Source organism: Cornus florida, unplaced genomic scaffold, assembly GCF_030987335.1.
Source record: "Cornus florida cultivar Cherokee Brave unplaced genomic scaffold, ASM3098733v1 CherokeeBrave_3.0.0_Hap2_Chr06, whole genome shotgun sequence".
NCBI lineage: Eukaryota > Viridiplantae > Streptophyta > Magnoliopsida > Cornales > Cornaceae > Cornus > Cornus florida.
Window position 1 is genome coordinate 41,492,880 of NW_026775576.1, and position 27,484 is coordinate 41,520,363.

The 27,484-nt window shown below is 32.8% G+C and overlaps 1 protein-coding gene across 3 annotated transcripts; it reads right to left on the reverse strand.

Moving 5' to 3' along the window:
• Positions 1-2,744: 2,744 nt before the first annotated feature.
• LOC132311362 (uncharacterized) lies at positions 2,745-13,209 on the reverse strand. 3 transcript variants are annotated; one of them, XM_059809250.1, is made up of 7 exons: positions 13,089-13,209; positions 10,947-11,091; positions 10,657-10,812; positions 9,021-10,308; positions 5,268-5,337; positions 3,339-3,583; positions 2,745-3,144 (listed from the first exon to the last, which is right to left on the reverse strand). In XM_059809250.1, exons 2-4 carry the CDS (start codon positions 10,947-10,949, stop codon positions 9,028-9,030), a joined length of 1,440 nt encoding a protein of 479 aa, XP_059665233.1. In that variant the 5' UTR covers positions 10,950-11,091; positions 13,089-13,209; the 3' UTR covers positions 2,745-3,144; positions 3,339-3,583; positions 5,268-5,337; positions 9,021-9,027. The 3 variants fall into 3 exon arrangements, with proteins under 3 accessions (XP_059665233.1, XP_059665232.1, XP_059665234.1); XM_059809249.1 differs by lacking the exon at positions 3,339-3,583; XM_059809251.1 differs by lacking the exon at positions 3,339-3,583 and having other exon boundaries at positions 13,059-13,205.
• Positions 13,210-27,484: the final 14,275 nt, after the last annotated feature.

A 27,484-nucleotide genomic window follows, 5' to 3' on the forward strand; every position in this document is an offset into this window, starting at 1 on the left:
TTAAAAAGGAAATATCTAGCGGCATAGATAATGAAGGTCGGGGACAATTGTGAATGTTCTTAATGATTCAATGAACCAAAAAAAAATGTATTTTTGTTTATTACGATGATTTGAATTGTAAATGTGTTCAATGAGATTCTTTTATTGCTTAATTATCAAAAAAAATAAAATAAAAAAATGTTATTAAAAAGGACGTCCCCGACATAATTTTCTGAATCCTTCACTGATTGTATCCAAGTGATTAATGGGTAACATCTCGGTAACATGTTTATCATATCTAGAAGACTTTGATTAAAATAATAATAATAATAAAATTAATCAATTCACCGCTGAAATAAAACTTCTAACTAATGTGATTCTGGCATTGTATAATCTGCATTTCCCTACACAAAATATCTACAAACTTATCCATAAGAATGAGATAAAAATAAAATAAAATTGTGGTGGGAATTCTTGATTTTCTCCACTACTCCACTAATAATCGTGTGGCACTAATGCGTTGTATCTTTACAAATCCAAACTCTCGCACTCTGGCTTGGTTGGCAAAAGGGGAATACTTTATATTATTACTACTATTGGTGGCAACTCACACTCACTCCAATCACTTATATGGCAAAAATTCAACAATAGCAGTCCATGTAAGACATCTTATTTGTTAGGAGCCGGTGATTTAAAAAAAAATTGTACAATTTTTTTTTATCTATTTATATGAACAGTTTAATTTTAAAAAATTAAAAATAAAATTCAGTGTGGCATTAAGAAGATTGGATCTAATTTTGACGGATTGAAAACTATATCAGTACTCGGGACTCAGGAGGGCTTTGATAGCTCAACCTCAACCATGTTTTCAATGCAAATAATAGAAAAGGAGGAATTTAATTATCATCTATTGGAGTCGTCTTTAAATTTTCTCAACTAAGTTAGTTAGTAGTTTCAAAACTATTTCTTAAGATAAACAATTCTCGAAAAAAAAATATATATTTCTAAACATATCATACGAGAGAATTTGATGTTCCTTCCAAAATATGGAAATTCATTTTTCATATTCTAAAAAATAGATGAAACCCCTGTCAGAATTATCTTCCAAACAAGGCTTTAAATGATTTAAAAAGACAAAATTGCCCCTTACTAATAAAACCAATTTTATTGTAAAATATCAGACATGATAGATGTCAAAATTATCCTTGAGTAAATATGAGTCACGAAATGACAACAATTTATTGTGCTGAAATTCATTATTTTCTCTAAGGTATTGTAATATTCCGATTGATATGAAACTTTTACCAAAGCTTCCTTTAAATGTCAAGTTACTCTGAAAATTTTCATAATTTTTAGCCCAACAAATATTTTTATAAAAATTCAACAACAGTTGTTGTCTAGAATTTTTCACTCTTTGAAATTAGGTTTTTAATTAATTTATTTGACAACCTACTGGACATCGATCATCACCAAAATATTCAATTTTATACTTCCATGAGTTTATTTTCCAAAACTTTTTCGTTTGCTCCATTTCGATTTCAAATGAATTTTCTATAATTTTTTTATTCACTATTGTGCAGATTTTTCCTCTCCACTTTTTTGCATCAAATGTTAATGATGGGTAGATTGGTCCAATACATTAAGTTGTAAGTTTAAAAGGTCCACTAAACAGTCAAAGGGCAAACTAGTCAATTCTCCATATGTCATAGGTAGCAGGTGATTACATAGGTGTCTTTGTCAATTTTTTTAAACTTGTGTCATTATCCCAAAAACATTTAACTTGTATATGTTTTTCCTTATGACAAACATTAAGAGGTGTCATTGTACTTTATCCAAAATATATTAATTGTAATATATAATCATATTTGAAGAACTTGTACTCTCCTACTCTGATTGGTTGAAGATGTTGCCAATTCTACCACTGAATTTTTAATTTCCCAAAAAAAAGCATTTCTTTGTTAAGATATTTTATCACACTTTTGACTTTATCACAAACAAATGGATTGTTTTCATTACATCTTCAGTTTTCAACATTTTTCACAATTCAAACAAAGCAAGCGGAGCAACCATTTACCGATAGACAGCGACTCAGTCGGTCGTACTGCACTATGAAAAACAGATAATCTGAATTTTTTTTTTTCTTATCATCTAAATTTACGATTATTATTTGACATTATAATTTTAATTATAAAATTTATTAGTTATTACTATCAAAATTATTTTAGGGTTTGTTGTTCTTTTCAAAATGTAGTTGGTGTAATTGTGCTAATAATTATTATTCTCTAAATAAGACGTAGAATTTTTTTTTATCACTTATCCTATCAAATTTTTTGATTGATTGGATTATCGGGTTATAACTTAATTGATTGGATTATTCGGCTATAACTTATAAGATTAGATTTGATTATCATGAATTTTTATTTTTATTACATATGTGTTATATTAGAACTGTTAGCTAACTGTGTTATTTTCTTTTTCATATTTTATTCTTGATTCATCTGAGTATAATTTTTTTTTTTAGTATATTTAATTGAATGAACTCATTTTTTAAACATCAATGAATACTCTGAAAAATTGAATTTACTGAATAAAAATATTATGAATCAATATTTTAATTTTTACGTATATTGTTTTGGTTCAAATTATATATATATATTAGAGGGTATTTGGGTAAAATTGACTAAAAAAATGCTGAAGCCCACTTAAAATGAGTATTGAAAACTTATCCAAAAAAACAAAAACTGTAAATACTTTCTCAAGAGTCATTTTTAAAAATTTTCCTTCAAATATAAATTACTAATTGAGTTACTAGAAGTAATAACAACAATGGTATAGAGTGAACATTCATTCTGTGTGCAAAGAGAGAAACATATGGTAATGCTTCTCCTTTCCATCACCAGAGACTCATATTTTGAATCACAAAGACTACAAAACCTATCATCCAAGAGCATATACATACATAAATTGGAACCAATCTGGATGCCTTCTCTGCGTGTCTAAAAGCCAGAAGCGCGGTGGGGTGATGCATTTCCATCACTTTCAGTTTGCACAAGTTCAACAATAATAATTCTAATCATACTCCAGTTCGACCGGAGTAACTGGCCTTTTGAAGGGTATGATCGATGGACTTCTTTTCGACATCCCAAGATAATGCCTTCCTCAGATCTGAAAATGAGTCGCAAAAGTTACACGAAAATGAGAGGCAGCACAAATTATAAAGCAAACTAGGCATTTTGTGACTGAATAAAGAGATCGCCTAAGCCTATAGACTACATAATTAAGCTGAGCCAAAAAGGTAGATCAAATGAGCATATGATAATAAACAGTGACATTGAAGAAAACACCAATACATGATTTACCAGGCAGTTCTTGCAAAAAAAAATCACCAGTCTAATAAAAACGAACTTTGAGCATGCAACATTTGGACATTGTTATATATTGAACCAGTTATCTCCTCGGCACAAGACAATTGGGGCATAGTTCAACAACCGGCATCGTCCATCAGATAGTGGAGTTAGTAGTATTTTTCACAAATATTACACATTGATAGGAACTTCATATGAATATTTTCTATATCTTTTCAAGCTATGAGATGGCCACGCACCTGCAAACACATGAATACAACTAAAATGAAATTCGATTGTTTTAAGAGTTTTATTCCACAAAGAAATAATGTTCATAAGGGGGTTTATAGGCAAACTGGTGGTACAATTCCTGAAGTGAAAAGAAGAAGAGCCATTTTAGAAAGAACAAATAATGAGATTTCATTTGACCTATTTTAAAGGGTTAAGTGCAAAAAACCCACCCTACACTATCGATATAGTGCCCAAAAAACTCTCCTACTTATAATTTGGTGCAAATACCCCTATCCCCCCCCTCCCCCCGGTCCACATAAAAGGACTATAATGCCCTCTTGTAAGGAGAATGAAATAATACTTAAAAAATCAGGCAATGTTAAATTACCATTTTAGATAATTCCCAAACTCACACCCATAAACATATACACACACACATATACACGTCCTATGGTTCTTTTTAGTATTTGACTTAAGTGTAGAAGGTGCATTAAACCTGGGTATGACATCGCCACAATACTCACATCAGCTCTGCTCGTTGGTTTTGCTACCAAGGCATAGCGTCCTGTGGATAATTATTGTTAGTGTGAAATCTTCAATGACCTTAATGCGTTTGTCTTTATCTTTTGGGGCAAAAATCTCTGATTTTTACTTATTGGTTTATTTATTATTATTTTTTCGTTTGGGCATGTTTTGGTGTTTTCCATTGTAAGGTACAATATCCAGTTGATGCTTCTAAGGGCTTGATAATTTCATCTTCTGCTATTTTTGCTTGTAACTAAAGTCAATGGTGGTATTCCAATTTTCTGTTCACAAGTTAGGTTTGATAGTTGTGGGAGGCTTAGGTTTGATAGTTGTGGGAGGCTTAGATTTGGCATCTTTCATGACATGTGTGCATCAGAGCACCTAGCAATTACCTCAGTTTTGAGAGGTCTTTGAAGACTGAGACACACCGAGAACCAGGAGCATATGTTTCTTATGCTAATTGAAGTTTAAATGGGCTGATGTAGACTTAGAGCAATTGTATGGTCTTTTTTAGTTCTAAATTACGACCTGAACCACTCATCAAAAAAAAATTTTAAAAAAAAATAATAATTTCAACCCGACCTTCCCATCAATCCCTGCACCATCTCCATCACTAATTTCTCTTATCTAAAATTTTTTATTTCTCACTCTAGTACTGCCACTCATATTATGAGATTGTGAAGGATAGAGAGTAATGCGATATGTATACAGAGAGTAAACAGGGGCTTTTTGGGGAAGGATGACACAAGCAGCTGGAAACAAGCACAACCTGTGGAATATAATTGTAATGCAACCTGTGGATTATATTGGTAGCAACAGATTATGGGAGGGAGAGAGAGTGAAGGCATACACAAAATGGGATGGGAGGGGTTTTAATACATATACTGTGAGAAGGGAAAAATCGGGTTTTAAAATTTAATTTATGTCAATTTTCGCCAAAAAGTGGTTGCGGGGGGGGGGGGGGGGGGGGGGGGGGGGGGGAATTGCACCCTTTTTTTGAAAAATAGGGACTGACAGTGCTCACTTTTCAAAAAGAGGGGGTCATCGTGCACAAAACCTTAAGTGTAGTGGGGGTTTTTTGCACCGAACCCTATTTTAAATCATCACCCGATTTTCACAACCTCATATGAAAGATGATATTAGCTCTAGAATTTGTCAAAGGAAATAAAAAGGTCAGAGAACCACTACCTTTTCATACATCTTTATGGCCAGTGTGTTTGATGCTCTCACAAAGAGGTCCACAAAGAAGGCCTTATCACTGCCAAAAGAAAGGTATCTTTAGGATTGAGAACTGACAGAACAACACATTTAATAAAACATCCATTAATGTAAGATCATTACTTGCTTTGCTAATAACTGCAACATAATATCGTGAAGAAAATAACAAGATGATTGATCATATAAATATGCAGCTGAACATGATATTTCCCATCCAATATGCAAATCTTGAGATGGATGAGTGCCAAAGCATAAATACGAAAACATAAAAAGATGCATATATAAATGCATAGATGTTAGAGGTAGCATCGATAACAGGAAAGACCGGCAGTTAAATTGGTTTAAACATATAAAAAGTTGGAGCAAGGACTAAAGGAAAGCCAAAAAACCATAGATTTATGTAGATGAAAAGCAAAGTTACAAGTATATGATCTAGCCAAAAATATGCCTAAGTCGAATAAAACACAGGACACTAACCATGCAGCAGACTCAAAAGGCTTTATTGAGTTGTTAGGTATTAAAACTATCTGCCAGTCTTCACTTAATTTAAATTTAAAATATAGGCTGGTTAGTGGTGTACCACCATAAGATGAGATAAACAAGTACAGTTTCAATAACAAATTAGAAAGAGAAAAACTTTAGTCCAATCTAGTTGCCTAATTCAATAATTGTTGACCAAAAAGTCAGAATGTGCAGCACAAACAAGCTGATGAAGGAGCCAAAACAGCTCTAGCACTTGCCCTTCCCCTGATGAGGAAAAAGCACCTAAAATTTCCAGTCTCCTTAAGGAACAAACAGAAATTTTCCCTGCTCCTGCATCATCGTTTGTTCTATTTTAGTGGAGCAGAACAAACAATCTCGAGCCAAAGAGTACTTTCATTTCTATATAAAATGATAGATGTAAGAATCCACAACAGATTGTGTCCTTCAAATCGCACGCTGTTTTCTACCACATCGCTCCAAAAGTAGTTTTACCATAACATTCCTCTAGGTTGGAACTGGTATGGAAGTGATTGGTTCAGTCACTAAATAGTAATCTATTCTTCTTCTATTCCATATAGATGGATGGATAGATATGTCTCTAAAGAAGTCTCAACAAGAATTTAACGTAACTCCAACGAAACTTTCAAAGAAAATGAGAGTTTTAATGTATGAATGCAACATTGTTTTCATAAAAAAATAACATAAATAACACGTATAAAAAGTTTGACTGCAGACACCATTTTGATATACTTTGAATGCCCATTTGTTCTTTGATTGATGTGTCATAGCATATAACATATAAATACAACATTTCAAGTAGCGTGGCACTCCCCCACTAATAATATAAAACTAAAAATATTAAATGTAATAAATCCATGCTCTGTGAAGAATAAATGGAGGAAAGAAACAAGTGAAAAATTAAAGGAACCTTTCCAACCCAAACAGAAGGCAGTGCATTAATACTTTATTTGTTTCTAAGAAAGGAAAAGTTAATGAAGTTTGGAAGCTTAAAACAAACAGTCCAGCCACAATCAACAGAAGATCCTGAATCTTTCACTTCTTTGTCCCTTTCTTTCCTCAGAAACCAAAAACCACAAGACCACTACAACTGACAGTAGCAAGAATCAAACTCCTCATCCTACACCTCTCTTTCACCGTCACTTCTACCACTATGCTACAACTGTTTTGGCACCATAAAACCTCTATGGTTCAAACTATGGAATTTTTAAATAAAGAGGAGAATATGAAAAGTACCGTAGGTATTACCAATGATTTTTTAAAAAACAATCCCCAGGATATAGAAGCTTTATGTTTCATTGTGTCCAAATTCTTTTGCTAGGTTTATATAGTGATTATCACACGCGAATACTCCATGTCCAAATTCTTTTCTTGTTTTTATTTTTTACCTTTTTTTTATATTTTTAAACCTAAGTGAATGGGTTCATAAAACAATTAATTCACATGAAAATTGTCCGCCTCTGAGGAACAGCATATCATTTCTAATGTGGTAAACCACGGACTTTTAAATCAAAAAAAGATATTTTTCTTGCAAGCTTTTTTTCCATTTGTTTCATTCTTTTGGAATACAATTCTTTTCTAACAATAGAAGAGTTTCAGATTAGACCACACAGCTGGTTTTTTATTGTGGAATTCGTGAAGTTTAAACCATATTTTAACTTGGTTTGTGATTCTATTCACAACCCACCAGCCTCAAATTTGTTATTTGTACATGTACATGCTTGTGTGTACCCTATTCCACATTTAACATCAGTAAGAGGCTTAAAAATTCAATGAAACTATTTAAATTCTGCATATAGAAACTTTCAAAAAAAAAAAAAAAATTCATTCATATGAAGTGGCCAAATTCAGAAAAGTGAAAAGACAGCCAAAGAAAATCAAGACAACGAAAAGAACCCATCAAAGAAGAAGCTTACCAGGAAGGTTTGGTGTCCCAAACAGAACATGACAATTTCTAAAAATCAATCCCCAAGATCTAGTTTCAAGCTTTATGTTTCATTGTGTCCAAATTCCTTTACTAGGTTCATAAAGAGATTATCACACACGAACATTGCACGTCTCCAAGGTCAGTGGATTCTTTATCTTTTATTCATTTATTTAATTTTTTAAACCTAAGGTGAATGGGTGCATACAACAATTAGTTCACATCAAAATTGTCCTCCTCCAAGGAAAAACATATCATTTGTAATGTGGTAAAACATATCATACAACAATTACTTTCCTTGCAAGCATCTTTTTCCTTCTTATTTTCTTTCTTACAAGCATCGTTTTCCTTCTTCTTCTTCTTTTCTTTTTTTTTCCGTTCATTGGAACACAATGCTGTCCAACAATAAAAGAGTTTCAGATGAGACGCCACAACTTATGTTTCTTCTAAAACAACCAACCTTAAAGCCAAATTACAACTGGGTTTTTGATAGTGGAATTCCTGAAGTAAAACCAAATTTATAGCTTGGTTTGCGATTCTATTCAAAACCCACCAGCCCCAAATTTGTTATTTGTACACGTGCATGCTTGTGTGTACCACATTTCACATTTCCAAACATCAGTAAGAGGTATCAGCATTCAATGGAACTACTTGAATTCTGCTAATAATACATATTGAAGCTTAAAGAAAATTTCATTCATGTCAAGAAGCCAAATACGGAAAAGGGGATGAATAAAAGTGAAAAGTCAGCCAAAGAAAATCAGGACAAGATGAAATCAAAAAAACAAAAAGAACACATCAAAGAAGAAGCTTACCAGGAAGGCTTGGTGTCCCAAATAATTGAGATAACCATCCATGTCATCAACGACACCGTTTTTGTCCAAGAAGTTTCTACACCAAAATCTATTGACTAGTGATTCATTTAGACAATACATGTTTTAGGCACCCTCCCTATTTATAATCAAAATTGTCTACTGAAAATTATTACCAGTTTCCTCAATTGCCTGATGTTCCAAACAATAGCAATGTGTTGAACCTATATTGTTTCATTTTCATCACATTAACAATTCTGAAAACTTTGCAAGCATAATATTCTTCTAGATCATCAGATAATATAGTAACATTTATGCATATAATGAAGAACTATTCTACAAAATGATTCACACACTCAAATTAGTCATTATTGCACATGCTAAAACAAACTGAGGGAATATAAAATAATTGAAAGAGAAATGGAAACTTAACAAAGAAGTCAAAAATCCAGAAACGGGAAAAAGAAAAAAGAAAAAATGACATACATGCGGATTACATATCGGCACCCTCGGTGGACCTTCCACCAAAAGGATCATGAGAAGGGCCAGTATCCTGCCCAATGTGGCGTTGCACCAGGCGCTGCAGATCAGCCATAACCTTGTGCTCACGCTTTGCTTTTTCCTCATAGTTAAACATAGCCAACGCCCTCTTGTCCTCTGCACTATAAACCTGGTTTTCTTTCCTAATACGAATAGCATTCATCCTTTGATGCCGACTACCACTCATCACAAAACCAAGAGTCTCAAATTTCTGAATCTCCTCAGCTGAAAGACCAACTTCACCTCTACGAGGGATACGCTTCCCTTGTTGAACATATTGAGCAATGGCATCACCTTCACCAGGCCTAAGTGCCCCTCCATAACTAATATGTCCTTCAGCCCTAGGCAAAGGCATTGGCCCGACCACTGGCTCATCATCCAAGGCAGGTTTCTTCTGTGATTCAATCAAATCTTTGAACATGAGCACTTCACTGTTAATTTCATTTATCCCAGCATCGTCCACCTGAGGTATAGTTTTTGCATCGATTTCAGATTCAGAATTCTTCTCCTTTGAATATAAACTCTCACCATCAGTTTTAGGATGTTTCTTCTTCGAGTGCCTCAGCTTCTTCGACCTCACACGATCACTTGAACGTCCATTGACATCAGATTCCTCACTTTCACCCAGGCTTTCATCTGAATCGCTATCACTGCTCTTCCTTCTACTACTTTTTCTCTTACTACTCTTCTTACTGCCCTTGTTTGGCCTACTACTTCTCCTCCTCCATGTCTTCCTCCTCCGTCTCCTATCTTCTTCTGAGCCATCACTGGACTCATCCAATTCACTGTCGCTTGCAGATACCGATTTCCTACTTTTACGCATAGAACTCAAACTCTTGCCCTTTTTCTTTTTCCTTGACCATGAATCATCTAATTCAGACAGCAAATCGTCTGACTGAGAAGCCGAACCAGATTCAGAATCCGAAGAACCACTTCTTGAGCTTCCAGAATCCAGTTTCGATTTCATCTTCTCCATGCCTTTTTCTTTCTCTCTTGAATCGTCATTGTTTTCTTTCTCCTCGCCATACTTCTGTGTAATTTCCTCCAGTTCCAGTTCATACCGTTCGTTCCCGTTTCTAGGAGGGCTTGGTGTGACATTCCATATACAATTCTTCAACATCTTCCTCATTTTCTGACGTTTGATTCTCCGGTACTCTTCAAAACTCAGACCTCTCAACTCTTCATCCGAATCGGAGTCTGCAACCCGCCCATTCCTTTGATCACATATTAAACCCTAAGCATGAAGTCAGTTAACAGGAACAACAAAGATTAAAGAGAGAAAAATCCTTCAACAAATGTGATGCCATACATGAACAACAATCATATTTGGGCATAAAATAAAGTAAAAAGTAACAAGATTTTGGAATCACAAACTTCATTAAAATGAAATGTTAGAAATCCAAATTAATGAGTAAACTCGATTTTGAAACCATAAATTACATATTAAACCCTAAAGCTCCATTCTCTGCTAACTTTCAGACCGTTAATATTATGATTTAAGACTCCATTAAGAAAACACAAATTCCCTGAACTCTCAGATTAAATAACGACAAAAATTGCAAATATAATTATTTCCACTTACAAAATCTGTATTTAGGGTTTCGGATCTAGAGCTTTTTCTATAGCTTGAGTAATCGGGAGACGGTCGACGACCCGAACGACGGCCAATACCTTTGCCATCGACATTCGTGTTCTGCACACGACGAATGTGCTGAAACTCTTCACCAGGCACTGGCGACTGCAAATATCCAACAACAACAGAAACAAGATTACTACAAAATCAAAGTGTGTGCACATATATATATATAAAGAAAGAGAAATAATATGAATTGAAAACTCGAAAGAAAGAGAGAAAATTTCAACTCTGCTAACCATGTCTCTGATGAAGATCTTTCTCAGTGAGAGATGGCTTCTAAATGCGGCAGAACAACAGAGAAAACTAAACCCTAGTCTTCGGGTGGCAAAGGGCTTTCTTCCTGTTCCAGCAGTCCCCCCCTTTCAGAAATTGATCAACTTTCTACAAAGGGCACATGTGTTGAAGGGTTACATGTAACATTTTTCTTTACTAGTAAAAGACATGTGCGCGTGGTGAAATTATATTTGAGATTGCAAAAAATATGTCTCTATTGCTACAAACATCAGATTCATTGGAAGATAAATACAAAAATCGAACCAATCAATCAAAATACTAGACAACATAGATTGAGAATCAAATTTTAATACACAACCGAATATTACCCAAAATTAAAAATAGTTAAAAATAAAAATTGTCATAATCTATATCCTTCACTATATGATATAAAAATAAACTGAGTCATCGGTTCTAGTGTGCTTTATAAACTAAAAGTACATATTCAGAAACATAAATTTGTGTATGAGTCATATCTCCCGTGACTGAAGCAACAAAATTTCACAGCAAATTTGATTATGAATTTTACATGTCTATAAAGAGTAGTTTCGGGAAGCAAATTTGATTACAAAATACTTCTCTTAGTTGAATTGTATTACAAAGAATACAAACTGAAAAAAAAAAATCAAAATCAAAATCAAAAAAATAAAAAGAAAAAGAAAGTCTCACCACCTCTCGGAGACTGGTTTACAACAACAATGCCAAGTCTGATTTTTCTACCGGACCGCCCAAAGGGAAAAAAGAATTCACTTCTTATATTTAGTTCTTTTAAATCTATATATACAAAGGTACTCCACAATTACAACTGATCAAAGGGAGTTGCTTGGTTATCATGGTCCTTATGTCCCAATACCTTTTCTTGCCTTGCCTTTGAGAACAGTCCAGAGAGAAATCCCAAAGAAAATCTGGAATCACTTCTCCCCAGAGTCTCCAAATTCCCGTCAACCTCATTGAGAGAGAAAAAAAAAAAAAAAAAAAGGCAATGGAAAAAGAATACAAAATACTTCTCTTATCGATCTGAAGTTGCATTACAAGGAATACAAACTGAAAGAAAAAATAAAAATAAAAAATCTCACCACCATACAACAGTAAAACCAACCGATTCATCTAAAAACATATTAGATCTAGAAATAACATCACAAATTAATATGCCAACATTATACAACAATAGTTTCAATTGCAAAATTTGGCATTTATTCTGAAGCTGAATAGAAAAAATCATAGGAATGGATGGAAGTAGAACAAAAAGGTCACTGGATATTATCGATCTGAAGGTGTAAATGTTTATAAAAGATAATCAGAAAAAATCAGCCGCTTAAAAAGATCTCTCATATTATCTAATAATAGCTTTATTATAGGTAAAATTGATTGAGCATAATGTAAAGGGTACACAAACTGTACTTGAGGCATGTTCTGAAGCAAGTGTTAAGCGAGTTGTGGTTGTGTCCTCAATAGCTGATGTTTTTATGAACCCTACTAAACTACTAATTGTTTTTTTTAAAAAAAAAAAATGTTCTACAAGAGTTATTTCATGTTTATAGACAGCCTTGGTTTTTCTGAAGTACAAAAAATTATGAATTATTGATCTTATTTTTTGATCAATAATAGTTGTCAATACCCATGAATGAATGAAAAGTCATGAAAAAAAATGTTTATTGACCCTAAATTTACTCAAAATTAATTTGCATGAAAAGTAGTACATATTTCCACCACTACATATGCAACAAACCTCTGCCTTACTTACACTCACAATAGAGCTCAAGCTTATACCATCATTCATTCAATTCTGAATCTACTTTTTCAATAATTTGAACAAACAAGACATGAAGAAACATAAAAAAACAATTATTTTTCTTTTTCCTTTTTTTTTATTTTTGAACAACAAAGTGAAAATCAAACCTTTGCTAAGTTTTTTTTTTTCAAAGAATCCCTAAAACTCATACGGCAGCTCTTCTAACCAAGATTTATTGTTCTTTCGAGGGCTTATGTCTGATGATTATTCCTCGAAGTATGACACAAGAATTGAGAAACATATACAGATTATAGATACAGATAACACCTATAATTCATATTACCATGCGAAGTAAGCTTAAAATCTGTCGAACCTGTAGCCCAAGATCGTGGATGTGTTGTTGGTAGTACTTTCTCAGACCCCAAAAACCTCACGAGCGACCGATTGAGAGAGAAATTGATATTGTGAGACTTCTACTGGTATTTTTTAATATTTTATTTTAGTTGTAGTTTGCTTATTTGTATTTTATTTAAATTATCTTATTATATTATTTATAAATTAATGATTTAAAACACTCTAACCCATTATTTTTATTTTAGTTGAATTTTACTTATTAGTATTTTAATATTTTATTTTATATGGTATCCTTATCTTATTTTACTTGCACTTTGTTTATTGATATTTTAGTATTTTATTTTAATTATACTTTGTTCATTGATAGTTTAATATTTTATTTTAGTCAGACTTTGTAACGTACTAACTTCTCTTATACTTTTTAACAATGTTTTAGATACAGATTAAGCAATATTTTATACCAATAGGATAACATATTTAAATCCACTGAGAAGGGAAAAAATATTAGTCATATATAATCCCCAATATTTATTTGTTACATTTTTATTTTAAAAATAAAAGCTTAAAATACTATTTTTGTAAAACAAACTTAAAAGAAAAACTGGGAAGAAAAATGTTTTTTTTGAGCTGCTTTGAATTTAGGATAAAAACTGCTTTGAATTTGGGATAGAAAGAAAATAGTTAAAGTTTTGAACTAAATTTTTTTCAATTCTAAATTCAAATCGAAGATTGTTTGCACTCAAATGTAGAATATGAAAAAAGAATCTATTTATTGTTGTTATTCCAATAGTTTTGAGAGTATACCTGTTTTGTTCTTCCTCACACAACCGTGAGATTATTATAGCCGTGGCATCAAGATTGAGAAACCAAACCGACATCACTAATTTTGATAGGCATCTAATGGGTTTTCTTATTTGTATAAATCAAGAGAGCTTAGGAGTTTTTAGCCAGCGTAACTATTGATGATTAAATCATATAATACTTCTAGATTTCATAAAAAAGTCTTTTGATAATTTCGTACAAAATATTAAAGTGCTCTACCCCTTGTCAAGAATAGTCGTACGATGGAGTTATATAGGGTTACGAAACCCTTTTATGTATGACAACAAGGGACGCGTCTCTACAAATCTCCCGCATCCAATAAATCAGATATATGACCTTGCTGCAATTAATTAATTATAGTAAAAATGAATCTTTTATACGTTGTTTTCTTTTCTTTTCTTTTCTTTTTTTTTTAAGGGTAGTGATAGATGGGGATGATTTTGGCCAATTAGTTTGGCAGAATACACATAACAGTCCAGGTAAGCAAAAAAATAAAATAAAATAAAATAAAATAAAACAAAAAGAGAAACAATATACGCGCAAATTTATCTTTCCCAAGCTGTGAAGTTCTAAAGCTAAGTTCTTCTCTATCAAATCTCTCCCTCTTCTTCAAATAATATTTCTTACAATCTTAACTTGAAGAAAGGAAGAACCTTTTATTTTAAGATATGGTTACAACTTCATATCATATTCATATATATTTATATATATTGTATCTTATATAGTTTTTTTTTTTTTTTTTTTTTTTTTAGGGAAGGTAAATATATATTTATTCGTTTGATCATATTGTTCTTCACCAAAAGCCTGAACCTCATCTCCCACTTACATTGATTGGAAAACAAAGTGGTTTTGTTGTAGCCAAGCACCAAGTTCATTCCTATGATGTGCCTGGAGAGTCAAATCCCTTTCCGGTTGAAAGAAATTTTGAATCGAATTGGATCACTCCAACCTTAGCCCATTTTTCTTGTATGATTGTTGGAAAACTCTTTTTCTTATTTTCAGTAAGATTAGAACATTCTTTGGTGAACCTAGATGGATTCTTCCTCCACTCACCTCCGCGGTGACTATAGTCTGAATGTATTAGACTAGTCTTTAAAAAAATTTCAAGGAGATAGATTGAAGTATATGCATTCCATGTGTTTGATATGTGGTTTGAGATGGATTTTTTTTTTTTCCAAAAAAATAAATAGAATGTCTTTGATGTTTGTTTGGGTTAATTTTGATGTGAATTATCTATACTGATATCAGATGCATGTACTCTAAAGAATGCAATACAGGTGTAATAAAATAAAAAAATAAAAAAATAAAATAAAATAAAAATAAAAATTAATGATAATTTTTATCATCAGTGCTCTGTTTTTCATCATTAGTGCTTAACTTTGTTGTTATGTTTTTAATCATAAATGTTTAACTTTGTTGCTTTACTTTCATAAGTGTTTACTACAATTCTTTTTTTAATTTTTTTTTTGGAAAATTCTGTTTACTACAATTTTTATTTTATTAGAAATGGTAGAAAATCCCCATGTGCAAGATGTGAAATGCCTTATAACTATGAGATTAGTAGTGATGATAAAGGAACTGAGCAAGACTTGGATGAAGTGGAAACACCCAAGGCTGGGATGATTTTTCAGTCTGAAGAAGAAGTACATAGTTATTATAACAACTATGCTAAATGTCAAGGTTTTGGTATAGCAAAAACTGCCGTAAAAAACGGAAGTGATAGTTAATCAAGATACTTTTCACTTGCATGCTTTCGAAATGGTAAGTTAGTATCAATTGCAAAAAACTCTTTTAACCCAAGGCCTTCAACTAAGACAAATTGTAAGGCAAAAATCAATGTAACAGTTAAAGAGAATGGGAATTTCATTGTTACTCGTGTTTATCTTGATCACAATCATGCATTAAGTCCAAGGCACGACACTTCCGATGTAACAAAGCACTAGATTCTCATGTTAAGAGAAGATTGGAATTAAATGACTTAGCAGGAATAAAGTTGAATAAAAATTTTCATGCACTTGTTGTTGAAGCTGGTAACTATGAAAATTTATCGTTCAGTGAGAGGGATTGTAGAAATTATATAGCAAAAGCAGGACAACTGAGACTTGGGATTAGAGATGCTGAAGCCCTTTGCAAGTATTTTTGTTGCATGCAAAATAGGAATTCAAATTTCTATTACATGATTGATATAGATGATAAAGGGCGTTTAAGGAATGTATTTTGGGCGGATGCAAGATGTAGGGCCGGTTATCAGTCATTTGGAGATGTTATCGCATTTGATAGTACATACCTTACAAATAGGTATGATATGCCGTTTGCTCCATTTGTCGGGGTGAACCACCATGGGCAGTCTGTGTTACTTAGTTGTGGTTTATTATCAAACGAGAATACCGATACTTATACTTGGTTATTTGAGACATGGTTGGCATGTATGCTAGGACAAGCTCCCAAAGCCATTATAACAGACCAATGCAAAGCCATGCGAGCAGCAATCTTAAAGGTGTTTCCAAATTCTCATCATCATCTATGCCTTTGGCACATCATGAAAAAACTTCCTGTGAAGTTGGGGGGACTTGCCCAGTATAAAGCAATTAAAAAGATTTTAAAAAATATTGTATACGAATCGCTTAAGTTTGATGAATTTGAAAGAAGTTGGGTGGAAATGATTAATGAGTTCAACCTTGAGAATAATGAATATTTGAAGTCATTATATGAAGATCGTCATCGTTGGGTTCCAGTGTATTTGAAATCCACTTTTTGGGTTGGAATGTCAACTACCCAACGAAGTGAAAGCATGAATGCTTTTTTTGATGAGTATGTTCACTCAAAAACCACCTTGAAGCAATTTGTTGAACAATATGACAATGCCTTAAAAAGTAAGATTGAGAAAGAAAGTATGGCAGATTTTGTGTCTTTCAGTATTGCCATTCCGACAATAACTCGTTTTGCTATTGAAAGGTAGTTGCAGAATGTTTATACCCATAACATTTTTAAGCAATTTCAAGATGAGTTGAAAGGTTTAATGTATTGTAATGTCTCTACTATTAAGAAATAAGGGTTAATTTCCACATTTGAAGTGACAGAAAGTTTGACAAGAGAAAATGGCCTATGTTGGAAAGAGGTGGATTATCAGGTTTTCTATAGCGAGACTGAATGTAAAGTACAATGCACATGTCATCTGTTTGAGTTTAAGGGAATTTTGTGTAGGCATGTAGTCTCTGTGATGATCAAAGAAAAGGTGAATGAGGTTCCATCTCATTATATTCTTGAGCGTTGGCGAAAGGATATTAAGCGCAGGTACACTTTTGTCAAAAATGCTTACAATGATTTTAGCAATAATAAACAGAGGCACCGCAATAATAAGTTGATTCCACTGTTTCGTGAACTTAAAGAGCTTGGGACAGAATCCGATGATAAATGTGAGCTTTTAATTTCATTATTGAATGAGACAAGGAAGAAGCTCATTGCAACGGACTCAAATTGTGAAAGTAAACAAATTAATCAACATCTTCTAGGTGCTGACAACACGTTGCTTACTCCTTTGAAAGCGCGAACCAAAGGTCGTCCCCCTTCGAAAAGGAAAGAATCATTAGTTGAGAAAATAGCAAGTAAAGGAAAGAAGATATTTTTATGAAAAACCTTTTATCTAATTATATTGGCATTTGATTTGTCAAGTTGTATAAATCTTTTTCAATACTTCGTTTGCAGGTCTCTCAAGCAAAACAATTGAAGAATCCACCTATAATTAATGATGGAAAAAGAGGCATGCAAATGCAGAAAAGGAAAAAGGTAGCATGGACATGATTTTTTATTACTTTGTTGTTTTCCTTTTAGTTATATAGCCTGAAAGTGTTATATCTATTATCTAAAGGTTCAAAATATTCCACTTATAATGAATGATGGTGTTGTACACACTAGTGGTCCAATTGGATCAAATATTGTTGTCAAAGTTGCAACACAAGAAAGTCGTGTGGTAATTAAATATTTGTCCATGCCAAAACTATTGTTTCATTCATATATTTAATTTATTGATTTTAATATATATTTGTTGTTAATAGAATACTTCAACTCATCTTTGGAATGCCATGCATGCTGGAATGACTGCAAACAAGACTCCGGAGGTAATTAGATAGTAATTATACTAACCATTTAGTGACTTAGTGTACCAATGTTGTTTGTGAATTAATTGATTATGTTTTTATACAAACTAGGTGTACTCGCCATATTATAGACCCATGAGCAATCCATCTCGGCAAAATCTTGCATTCTGCCATCTTCAACAGGTTTATATTTTTGCATAATTTTTGTCATGCTTGTTATATTATTGTGTATTTATGTCCATTTGTATTTGTGATAGCAAAATTATGAAAGGCTAGACTCCAACAGTTCAATGAATGGTTCTTCTTATACCAATGAAAATAATCTTGAGCTTAAGATTAATTTTGAAGATATGTTTTAATACTAGTTAAAAATAAGGTGAATAATCAAAAATTGAAGATGTAACTAACATTGGCTTATTTTGATGCTTTTGTAGATTCTCAGGGGGATGCATCTCATCACACACTTTAGTTTATAGGGTTTGGAGAACTGTCTTCCTCTACTATCCATTTTGTTCAATGAAACATTTGTGGTGGAAAATATTTTCACTTAATTTTAAGTTGTTTTGTAGAATCTTTTGAATATTTGAGTTAGAATAGAGTTGTTTTTCTCATGTCTTTTGATATATCTTATACTGTTTTAGTGTCGCTCTAAAGAGTATCTCATCTAACATGTCCAATGCATTTTCTCTATGAAGAAAATATGAAGTAGAGTGACGTGAAAAAGATGAGACCACCAGTCTCCAAAAACAAAAACAAAAAAACAAAAAATAATAATAAAAGATAATTCCATTTCACACAAAGTATCAAGCACATGTAATGGTAAACAAAAAAATAATAAAATAAAAATAATAAAAGATGAATCCCATTTCACACAAAGTATCAAGCACATGTAATGGTAAACAAAAAATTAAAAAAATAATAATAAAAGATGAATCCCATTTCACACAAAGTATCAAGCACATGTAATGGTTTTCTCTGTCTTGTACTATCATCCAAGCTAGGATTTACCTACATTTTGTCATCCATTTGATAACATGGAGGAGTTCTGTCTGATGCAACAATTAACCCAATGGCCAAACTCAATTGATCATCATCCAAGCTACGATGCCGACATCTTGCAAAAAAGTTTGGAAGAGAGGGCTCTTGCTAACTTTCTCTCTCTAGGACCCAACAATGGCGTCCCCTTAGCTACTCGGTTGACCAACTGGTCCAACTCTTCGGTCGTAACACCACCAACGTAGTTTCATCGACACCAACTTCGCCATCGACACCACCTACTTTGTCTTCTCCATTCAGCTCGTCTTCATCGTCGACACACCAAGAGAGCTGCTGATACGCCTTTTCGAACTCCCCTTCCACCTTGGCTTTTAGGTATGAATTTTCACTTTCTTTCGTTCTTTCATCCTTAGATGAAGAATATCAATGGTAGAGCGAACGACAAAAAAAACCTATTGCTGCAACTAATTGTCAGACCCTTCATAAGCTACAACAGCTTAGGGGGAATTTGATTTTGGTCAGAAGAATTGGGTTTGGGTTTGAAGAGGAATTGGATCGGGAATCTTAGAAAGAGAGGAGCAATGGTGGTTGTGGAGGAGAAAGGCGGTGACAGTGGCGGAGGAGAGATTGCCGGTTCAATCTCTGGCAACTCCAGATCTGAACCCTTCTTATCAAGATGGTTGTGGGGAAGTTCACTCACGCGGATGAACCAGCTTCAGAACAAACCCACCTCTTGCTTCTTTTCCGGTGAGAGAGAAAGAGATGGAAATTGCTTAGTTGGACAGGCCACGTAGTTTCTGTCAAAATAATCGGTTAGACACTTGAGTTGAAATATCATTTTCTTTTTTTAAAAGGTATAAAATGTACAATCTACAAGGGATGAGCCCACAAAAAAGGGCAACATTGATACAACCATTAGGTGAGAAGCCTAATGAAGAGGCCAGTAGACTAAAATACAGGGCTCAAAAAGCATTCCAAAAGGGAAGAAATCAGATGACCATTAGGATCCCAAGTTCAGTGCGGCGACAGTTGAGTCCGAGGAGGTCTGCCATTTTGATTAGTCAGGTGGTCTTGGTGGTGGTTGAGAACGCAGCTCGGCAGGTCCCATTCATTAACAATGTGTCTAGCAGTTGGGGAATCAGTGAATGTGCAAGAGAACTATTAGAAATAAGGAGAGAGTATAAAACTCTGTATAGTATTGATGTGTATGAGATATGAGATGTTACATAAAGGTCCTATATATAGGAAAAGGTTTGGGAGTAGGTGAGTGATGAACAAGTAACATATATATATACTAATATGGTAGGTGTACTCATATATGGTAATTAATAATATGCAATAAATCTAGATGGTTGGTAAATTGGTAAACTTGTAATCTAATAGTCCCCCTCAAACTCGAGGTGAGTATGAACCCAACTTGAGATTGAAGGCAAGATCATGATAGTTGATGGAATTTTGGTGGAGATGGGTTTTCACCCATGATGATGATAAAGGCATGATTAACAGCTAACATAACTGGTGATGTGGCACTATTACCGGCACCGTTGCTGACTGTGTCTAACATGGCAACTGACGTGGAAGGTGACATGGCACTACTATTGGCACTGATGGCATCGCTGTTGGCTATGTCTGACATGAAAACTGTTATGGCAGTGATGCGCTACTGCTGGCACCGCTGTTGATGTGTCTTGGAGGTTGATTGGGCGGCCAAATAAGGCTTTTGCTGATTATGGAAGACTTGAGATTGAAGGTTGGGATGCAGAAGCATATGTTTGAAGGTTGATCGCCGCCGAGGATGGGGATGATGGTGCTATCCCGGCGGTGACTACGATAAACTGGCAGATCATTTACCAAAGATCAGAAGGCTCTGATACCATATTAGATATAAATAAAAGAGTATAACTCTGTATTGTGTGTATGAGATATGAGATGTTACATAAAGGTTTTATATATAAGAAAAGGTTTAGAGGTAGGTGAGTGATGAACAAGTAACCTATATATACTAATATGGTAGGTATATTCATATATAGTGATTTGTAATATGCAATAAACCTATATGGTAGGTAAATTGGTAAACTTGTAATCTAACAAGAACAACGACCTGAGTATAGAGTAGTGAAGTACCTTCTTAGATACATTGTTTGGATATAAATATGGGATATGTGTCTGACACTTTTATTTGGACATATGTCTTTAAAAAAAAATATATCTAGTCAATCATTTTTTTTTTTTTTTTCGTTTTTTTAACGATTGTAGCTTCTAGTTACTTAAAGAACCCCGCACGCAATCCACCATCGAATAAATGCAAATTTTTTGTCTAACCGTCCTACATGTACTAAGCAATTAATGAAAAATTCTCTACAAATGATCGTCCTTAGAATTTGAACTCCAAACATGAAAGTCTTTACTACGAGACTCTTTTGTGGTTGATCATTAGTGAGATAACTAAAGAAACTCAAAGAGATGATACAAACAAAATTTTATTTATCTAAAAACGTGCACATGCACAAATCATACTGAGATTTACATATTAGATTATCTTTATCTTTATTTTAATATTATCACTTTTCACAAACTCAATTAACTTTCTCTAAAGGAAAAAAAAAAAAATGATAGGGCATAAGTGTGTTTGGATGATTTAAAATGAGAGAAAAGAAAAGAGTGGCTTATTCCTCATTTCATATCTCTCAAAAAATGAGAAGATAGGAAAAAAAAAATGATAGTGTTTAAGTAGTATTTTCATAATTTCAACTTTTTAGAGAGATGGGAAATTGGGAATTAGGTGCGGAACTCTCAGGAATCATGAATAGTTAATTAGTTAGGTCTTGACTCTTCTTGACTAATTAGTTAATTGGTTTGCTGGGCTGTAACTTTGGTTAATTGGAAACAAGACTAATTCATAAAGCTGTGTTTGGACAGTCATATATAAAGGCATTTATTAGTTATAGGGTTTTCAATTCAATCATATTTTCTAATTTAAGAAAAAATAAAAAATAGTATATTTCTAAATTATAAATTGTTTTAATTTTTCTTTTTTATCCTATTTATTTCAAATCCTAATTTTAGATCTTTCGTAATTAGTAATAATTATAACATTTGAAAAGTTCTTTTTCTTGTTGCATTTTTAAAAAATAAATAAAAATTTTACACATTGGATTATTGGAAAGAAATATGAACACTGCTCATTGTTTGGATTACATAATTGTATTTGTTGGTTTAATTACGAAATTGGACTGACTTGTAATGTTACATTTTTTATGGTATTATTAATTACTAAAAACTAGAACCAAATAAAATTGGTTTGCTAGGCTGTAACTTTGTTGGGCCGTAGCTTTGGTTTATTGGTAATTGGTTTGCTGGGCTGTAGCTTTGGTTAATTGATTTGGTGGGTTGGATCATTCATCATTTATATTTTATTGTGGATTGGGCTGTTTGGGCTGGGCCATGGCTGATAGGAAGTAGTAGTCGAAAAGAATTTTTTTGTTTTTGGACCTGGGCTATAGCCTAGGTTAGCCCACAACATGCTCCGCCCCTGTGTTTACTATTTGTCTTATAATTAAATTCCTTAATTACAGATAAACAAACACAACTTGTTGAAAATTGAACTTTCCTCAGCTTCGATCATTCAGAGCATGACATCGATCGATCAGATCTTAACTTAACTTATGATTCAGGCTCCACAACTTCAACAATTCACAATCTTTGAGAATTTGAGACACAACCCAATAATGACGAAACTATTATGTTGATAAATATATTGTCTTATTCGATGCATGTAACCGGACAAAATAATAATAATAATAATAATAATAATAACAACTATGATCATATATATATATATATAATTGAATGAGAACGTGTTAGTTGTTACAAACAGCCTAACATTTGATCCTTCAACTTACAGCAATATTCCTTATATTTCAGGTTTTTATTGGATGGGTTGCTCAAAAACTCGTGCAACATACCACTCTACGGTTTGACAATATCATGCCATATAAGTTATACATTCGTATATCCATTGGAAGTTTCAATTTTCTAAATATAAGCTGAACTATTTAAAAAGAAATATTTAGATTAACACCAAATTTAGAGTGTTGAGTGAGAAATAAATATTAAAGTTGCTTACAAAAATCACTGGGTCTCTTCACTTATTTATAGGCTTCCACCTTCTCCATAGATGGTCGGGGCGCATCTATTCTCTAAAACACTCTAACAAAATATTTTTTATTTTTTAACAAAATATGTTAAATATGTTAAATATTACACTTTGCAGCTTGAATAACACTCCAAAACTTTTAAATGTTTTAGAATCCTCCGCCCCTTTACCCTCTATAAATCTGTCCAACAAAATATATTAGATATTACACTACACTTCACAAATGTCTTGTGTAGAATACTCTACTATCCAATCTCTCCAAAAAGTTTTAAAAGTTATAGAATCCTCAACCCCTCTGTACCCTCTACAAATCTCTAGAAGATCCTGAAAACTCAATCACAAACCTGCCACGCAGATGGCTTGCCTCAGCCTCGCGAAACCTCTCCTCTAAATTGGTGGGGGACGTGACAAATAGCGAAAATTCCATCAATTTGAGCATTAGAGGACGAAAAGAAAAGAAACAAAAAGATAGAAAAATAATTTATTAATTGAAGAAGAAGAAGGCTTTCCACAATTAACCATCCATTATGGAACGCAAGTTGGTTGCGAAAGAGAGCAAGATTCTTATCAATTTCTTTTTGTGATCTTTTACAGCATAAAACAATTGTAATAAGCGCGAAACATCAAGTAAATAATAATGCCCTTAATAAATTTATATAATATATATATTTTTTAACATTTTGACCTCCATATTATTTGAACATACTTTATGCTTTAACTCATTTTTTTTTATTTATAAATATTCCCTTTTAATTAGACATGCATGTCCATGGCGACATATATATTTAGACGTATATTTTTGGCATATCTAATATATATCTAATATATATCATACGTGTCGAAATAGAAAATATATTTAGACACAATTTTTTTTTTGTGTGTGTCTGACATGCATCCTAAACTAGACACTTTGGCTTTTTAATTTATTTTTTTTCAAAAATTATATTCAGGCACTTTCCAATTTCCAATCCTACACATGTACTAGATTAGAATTCATTTTCAAATACTACTCATTAATGGTTTTAGTTGAGTTAGCCACCAAGTCCTACACTCATTAATGGCTGTAAGCAACTACTACTCTGCATAGCCTAACTTTAATCAACATTTAACTTTTCATTGATTATTACCTCATAATTATACATAATCTTTTTTTTTTTTTTTATGGCACATAATTATACATAATCAAAAAAAAAATTTAAAAATTGTTAAACTTAACTGACTACTTATTGTAAATGGCAGGAAATCAACGAGCATAGAAAGAGATAGTATCATGTGTGGATCCTACATACAAATATATTTTCATCATCTACAAGTGGCTTATTATTTAGTGAGATAACTTTCGACTTACACACGATATTGTTCATCTTAACTAATAGTCTTTTAAAATCGAGGAAAATACTATTTAATTTAATAAAGCTATACTCGTGAACGGAATTATGCAAAGGAATACTGAACAGAATAACCAGTAAAAATTATGAAAATTAAAGTATAAATTTAAATGAAAAAAAAAAAAGTTGCAGTCTGAGATAAGACGTGGCACATATTAGAGACGTTGTTCAAAAGTTGTTATTTCCTCCAACTTACTACAGCAATTCTAAAATATAGCCCAATCACTCGCAATGACTTTTGCTCCATGTCTGGTCTTACCATAAATTTGGCAAAAGTTCAATCTGTTGGGAAACGTGCTAGTTTTAAAAAACTTTTCGAGAGATTTTGAATCATAAATCTTGATTCATCACATAGAGACAAGTTTGATGCAAAAATAAAATATGATGTATCATTCAATTAAAGATTGAATATTTACATTAAAGGTCTGAATAAACCTTTAAATCTTTCCTCTAAAATGAATGTTCTCACTTATTGTAGATCCCTTAGCAAGATACCTTCTCCTTGGATCTTCATCTTCTTAGTAATTGTTTTGCCTTTAGGAATCACTTATAAGCCTCCATGGATGACCTTAGAAAATTAGGCTTGTGGGAGCCTCCATTAAATGAGAACATAAACCTTAATTTTCTAGAGAGAGAAAATAGATTCATTTTTCCTTCTTCCAAAAATCACCCCAATAATATACATAAACCATGTATATTTATAGGCAACATAAAGATAAAGAAAATGAAACAACAAATCATTCTCAATCTCTAATTTACATGTCTCAAATCTAATATGATTCCAATATCAAGTTGGGCTATGAGTGAGAATCCATTGGGCCTATTATTTTATTGGTTACAATGAATTAATAATTGACCCGGTCCATGGACCCAATTCAATTAATTCATAAATTAATTTCTACTCCACTAAAAGAAATTAATTGAACTTCAATTAAATAATAAATAACCTCTAAGTCAATATTGCACTTTAACCCCTCTATGCATAATTAGTTATCGGATAAATAAAGCCATCAATTCGACTACTCAATTAATATATTTATTTTGATACCTTTGATTATTTCTGACTCGATCACAATAAAACATTTGTTTGACAAAAATAATAATTTAAATAAATAAATATATAATAAATCATTTTGTCTAAAAACACACGAAAGCCTTCGAATTTACTTTGTGATCAACCATAATCAATACAAAATAAATACAAGTAGCAATGATGCAAATATTGAAAATATAATTCTCTAACTATTAATTACATAACCACCCAAAGTGTCGGTCTAAGGATCCCGAAGAATCCGCCGAACAAATTAAAGTAATTATTAATTAATAAAAGAGTCTATACTTTTCTCATGCTTAAGAGTCAAATGCCATGACGGTGCTAGGGAGCAATTGCATACGACGGCTCTCGCAATATATGTCAACCTAACGCGGATCCAGTTCAAGTCTTAATTAATTATGATTCCATCCATAATTACCGACTATGAACAATTTATGATTACTATTTATATTCATGTATTGATCGCCATCACATACATATATAAATATCTCTTGTAATCAATAGGACACTATCAATTCTATAATGAATCGAAACATAATACATTGAATTTACCAATTGTACAAAACATAAATATTTCAGAAACGTCAGGAACATATGTCACTTTAATCCAAATAGGAATTTGCTATGCCAGGGCATATAAATCCCAACAGCTCCCACTTGTCCTCATAGCCAATTCAAATTGCACCTAACTCCAATGTTATCCAGATGATGATCAAAATTATTGATCAATGACACCTTTGATAATGGATCAACAAGGTTGTGTTCCAATACAATGTTCTAGTTACAAGTATATTTTCTTGCCGGACAATATCATGTAGAACATGATACTTCCTCTCAGTGTATCTTATTCCTCTATAGAACCTTGGGTCATTGGTTTGGACTACTTCTGCACTATTGTCGCAACATAGCTCAATAGGCAGGCTAGTATAGTCCACAACCTCTTAATCAGTGAGATCAAACCAATAGGCTTCCTTTGCCGCCTTTAAGGTTGTAATGTATTCCACCTGTAAGTTTGAGTCAGCAGTTGAAATCTGCTTAACAATCTACCAACTGATTTCCCTTCCATTAAGTGAACATACACTAAGTCAAGAACCTCATAGTATCTACTTCTGATTGAAATCAAAACTAGCATACTTGACTAGGACCATATCATCACATCCATAAATGAGTATGATATCTTTGGTCCTTCTTAGGTACTTAATGATATTTTTCACAACAGACCAGTTATCAAGTCTAGGATTGGATTGATATCTTCTGACTATCCCTACTATGTAGCAGATGTCCTATTTGGTATAGACCATGGCATATATGAGACTTCCATATGCCAAAGCATATAGTTCCAGTCTCATTTGCTCAATCTCCTCTGTTAGTCTTGGAAAACTACTTACTAGAGAGAGCAATCCATATCAATAAAATAAGAACTCAATCTTTGAGTTATGCATACCAAACCTGGTTAAAACTTTATCAATGTAGGATATTAAGATAAGCCTATTTTCCTTTTAACCTGATCTTACAAAAGCTTGATCTTAGGAATATAGCTTACATCTTGAAAATCCTTCATTTAAAAGTAATTGAACAACTACCTCTTTATTGATGACAAAACTTTCACATCATTCTAAATGAGTAGGATGTCATCAATATATATAGAATCAGAAAAATAATGACATTCCCTTGTACACTCATGATTTAATCACTAAGAAATTTTCTGGTATCTTTTTGTAGATTAACTTGCCTTCCATAGGTATCACCCTACTAGAAAGTTCTACAAGATCCCAGAATTTATTAAAATACATAGATTTCAACTCTGATTTCATAGTAACTCGCCAAAACGATCTGTATTCATATTGGTTCACGCTTCCGTGTAGCTTACTGGGTATAACTCATGTTTAACAGGGATGTTTA

Coding starts and splice junctions, on each gene's coding strand:
- LOC132311362 (XM_059809249.1), bottom strand. Junction 10,309..10,656: donor AAACCCTAAATACAGATTTT/GTAAGTGGAAAT, acceptor CTTCATGCTTAG/GGTTTAATATGTGATCAAAG.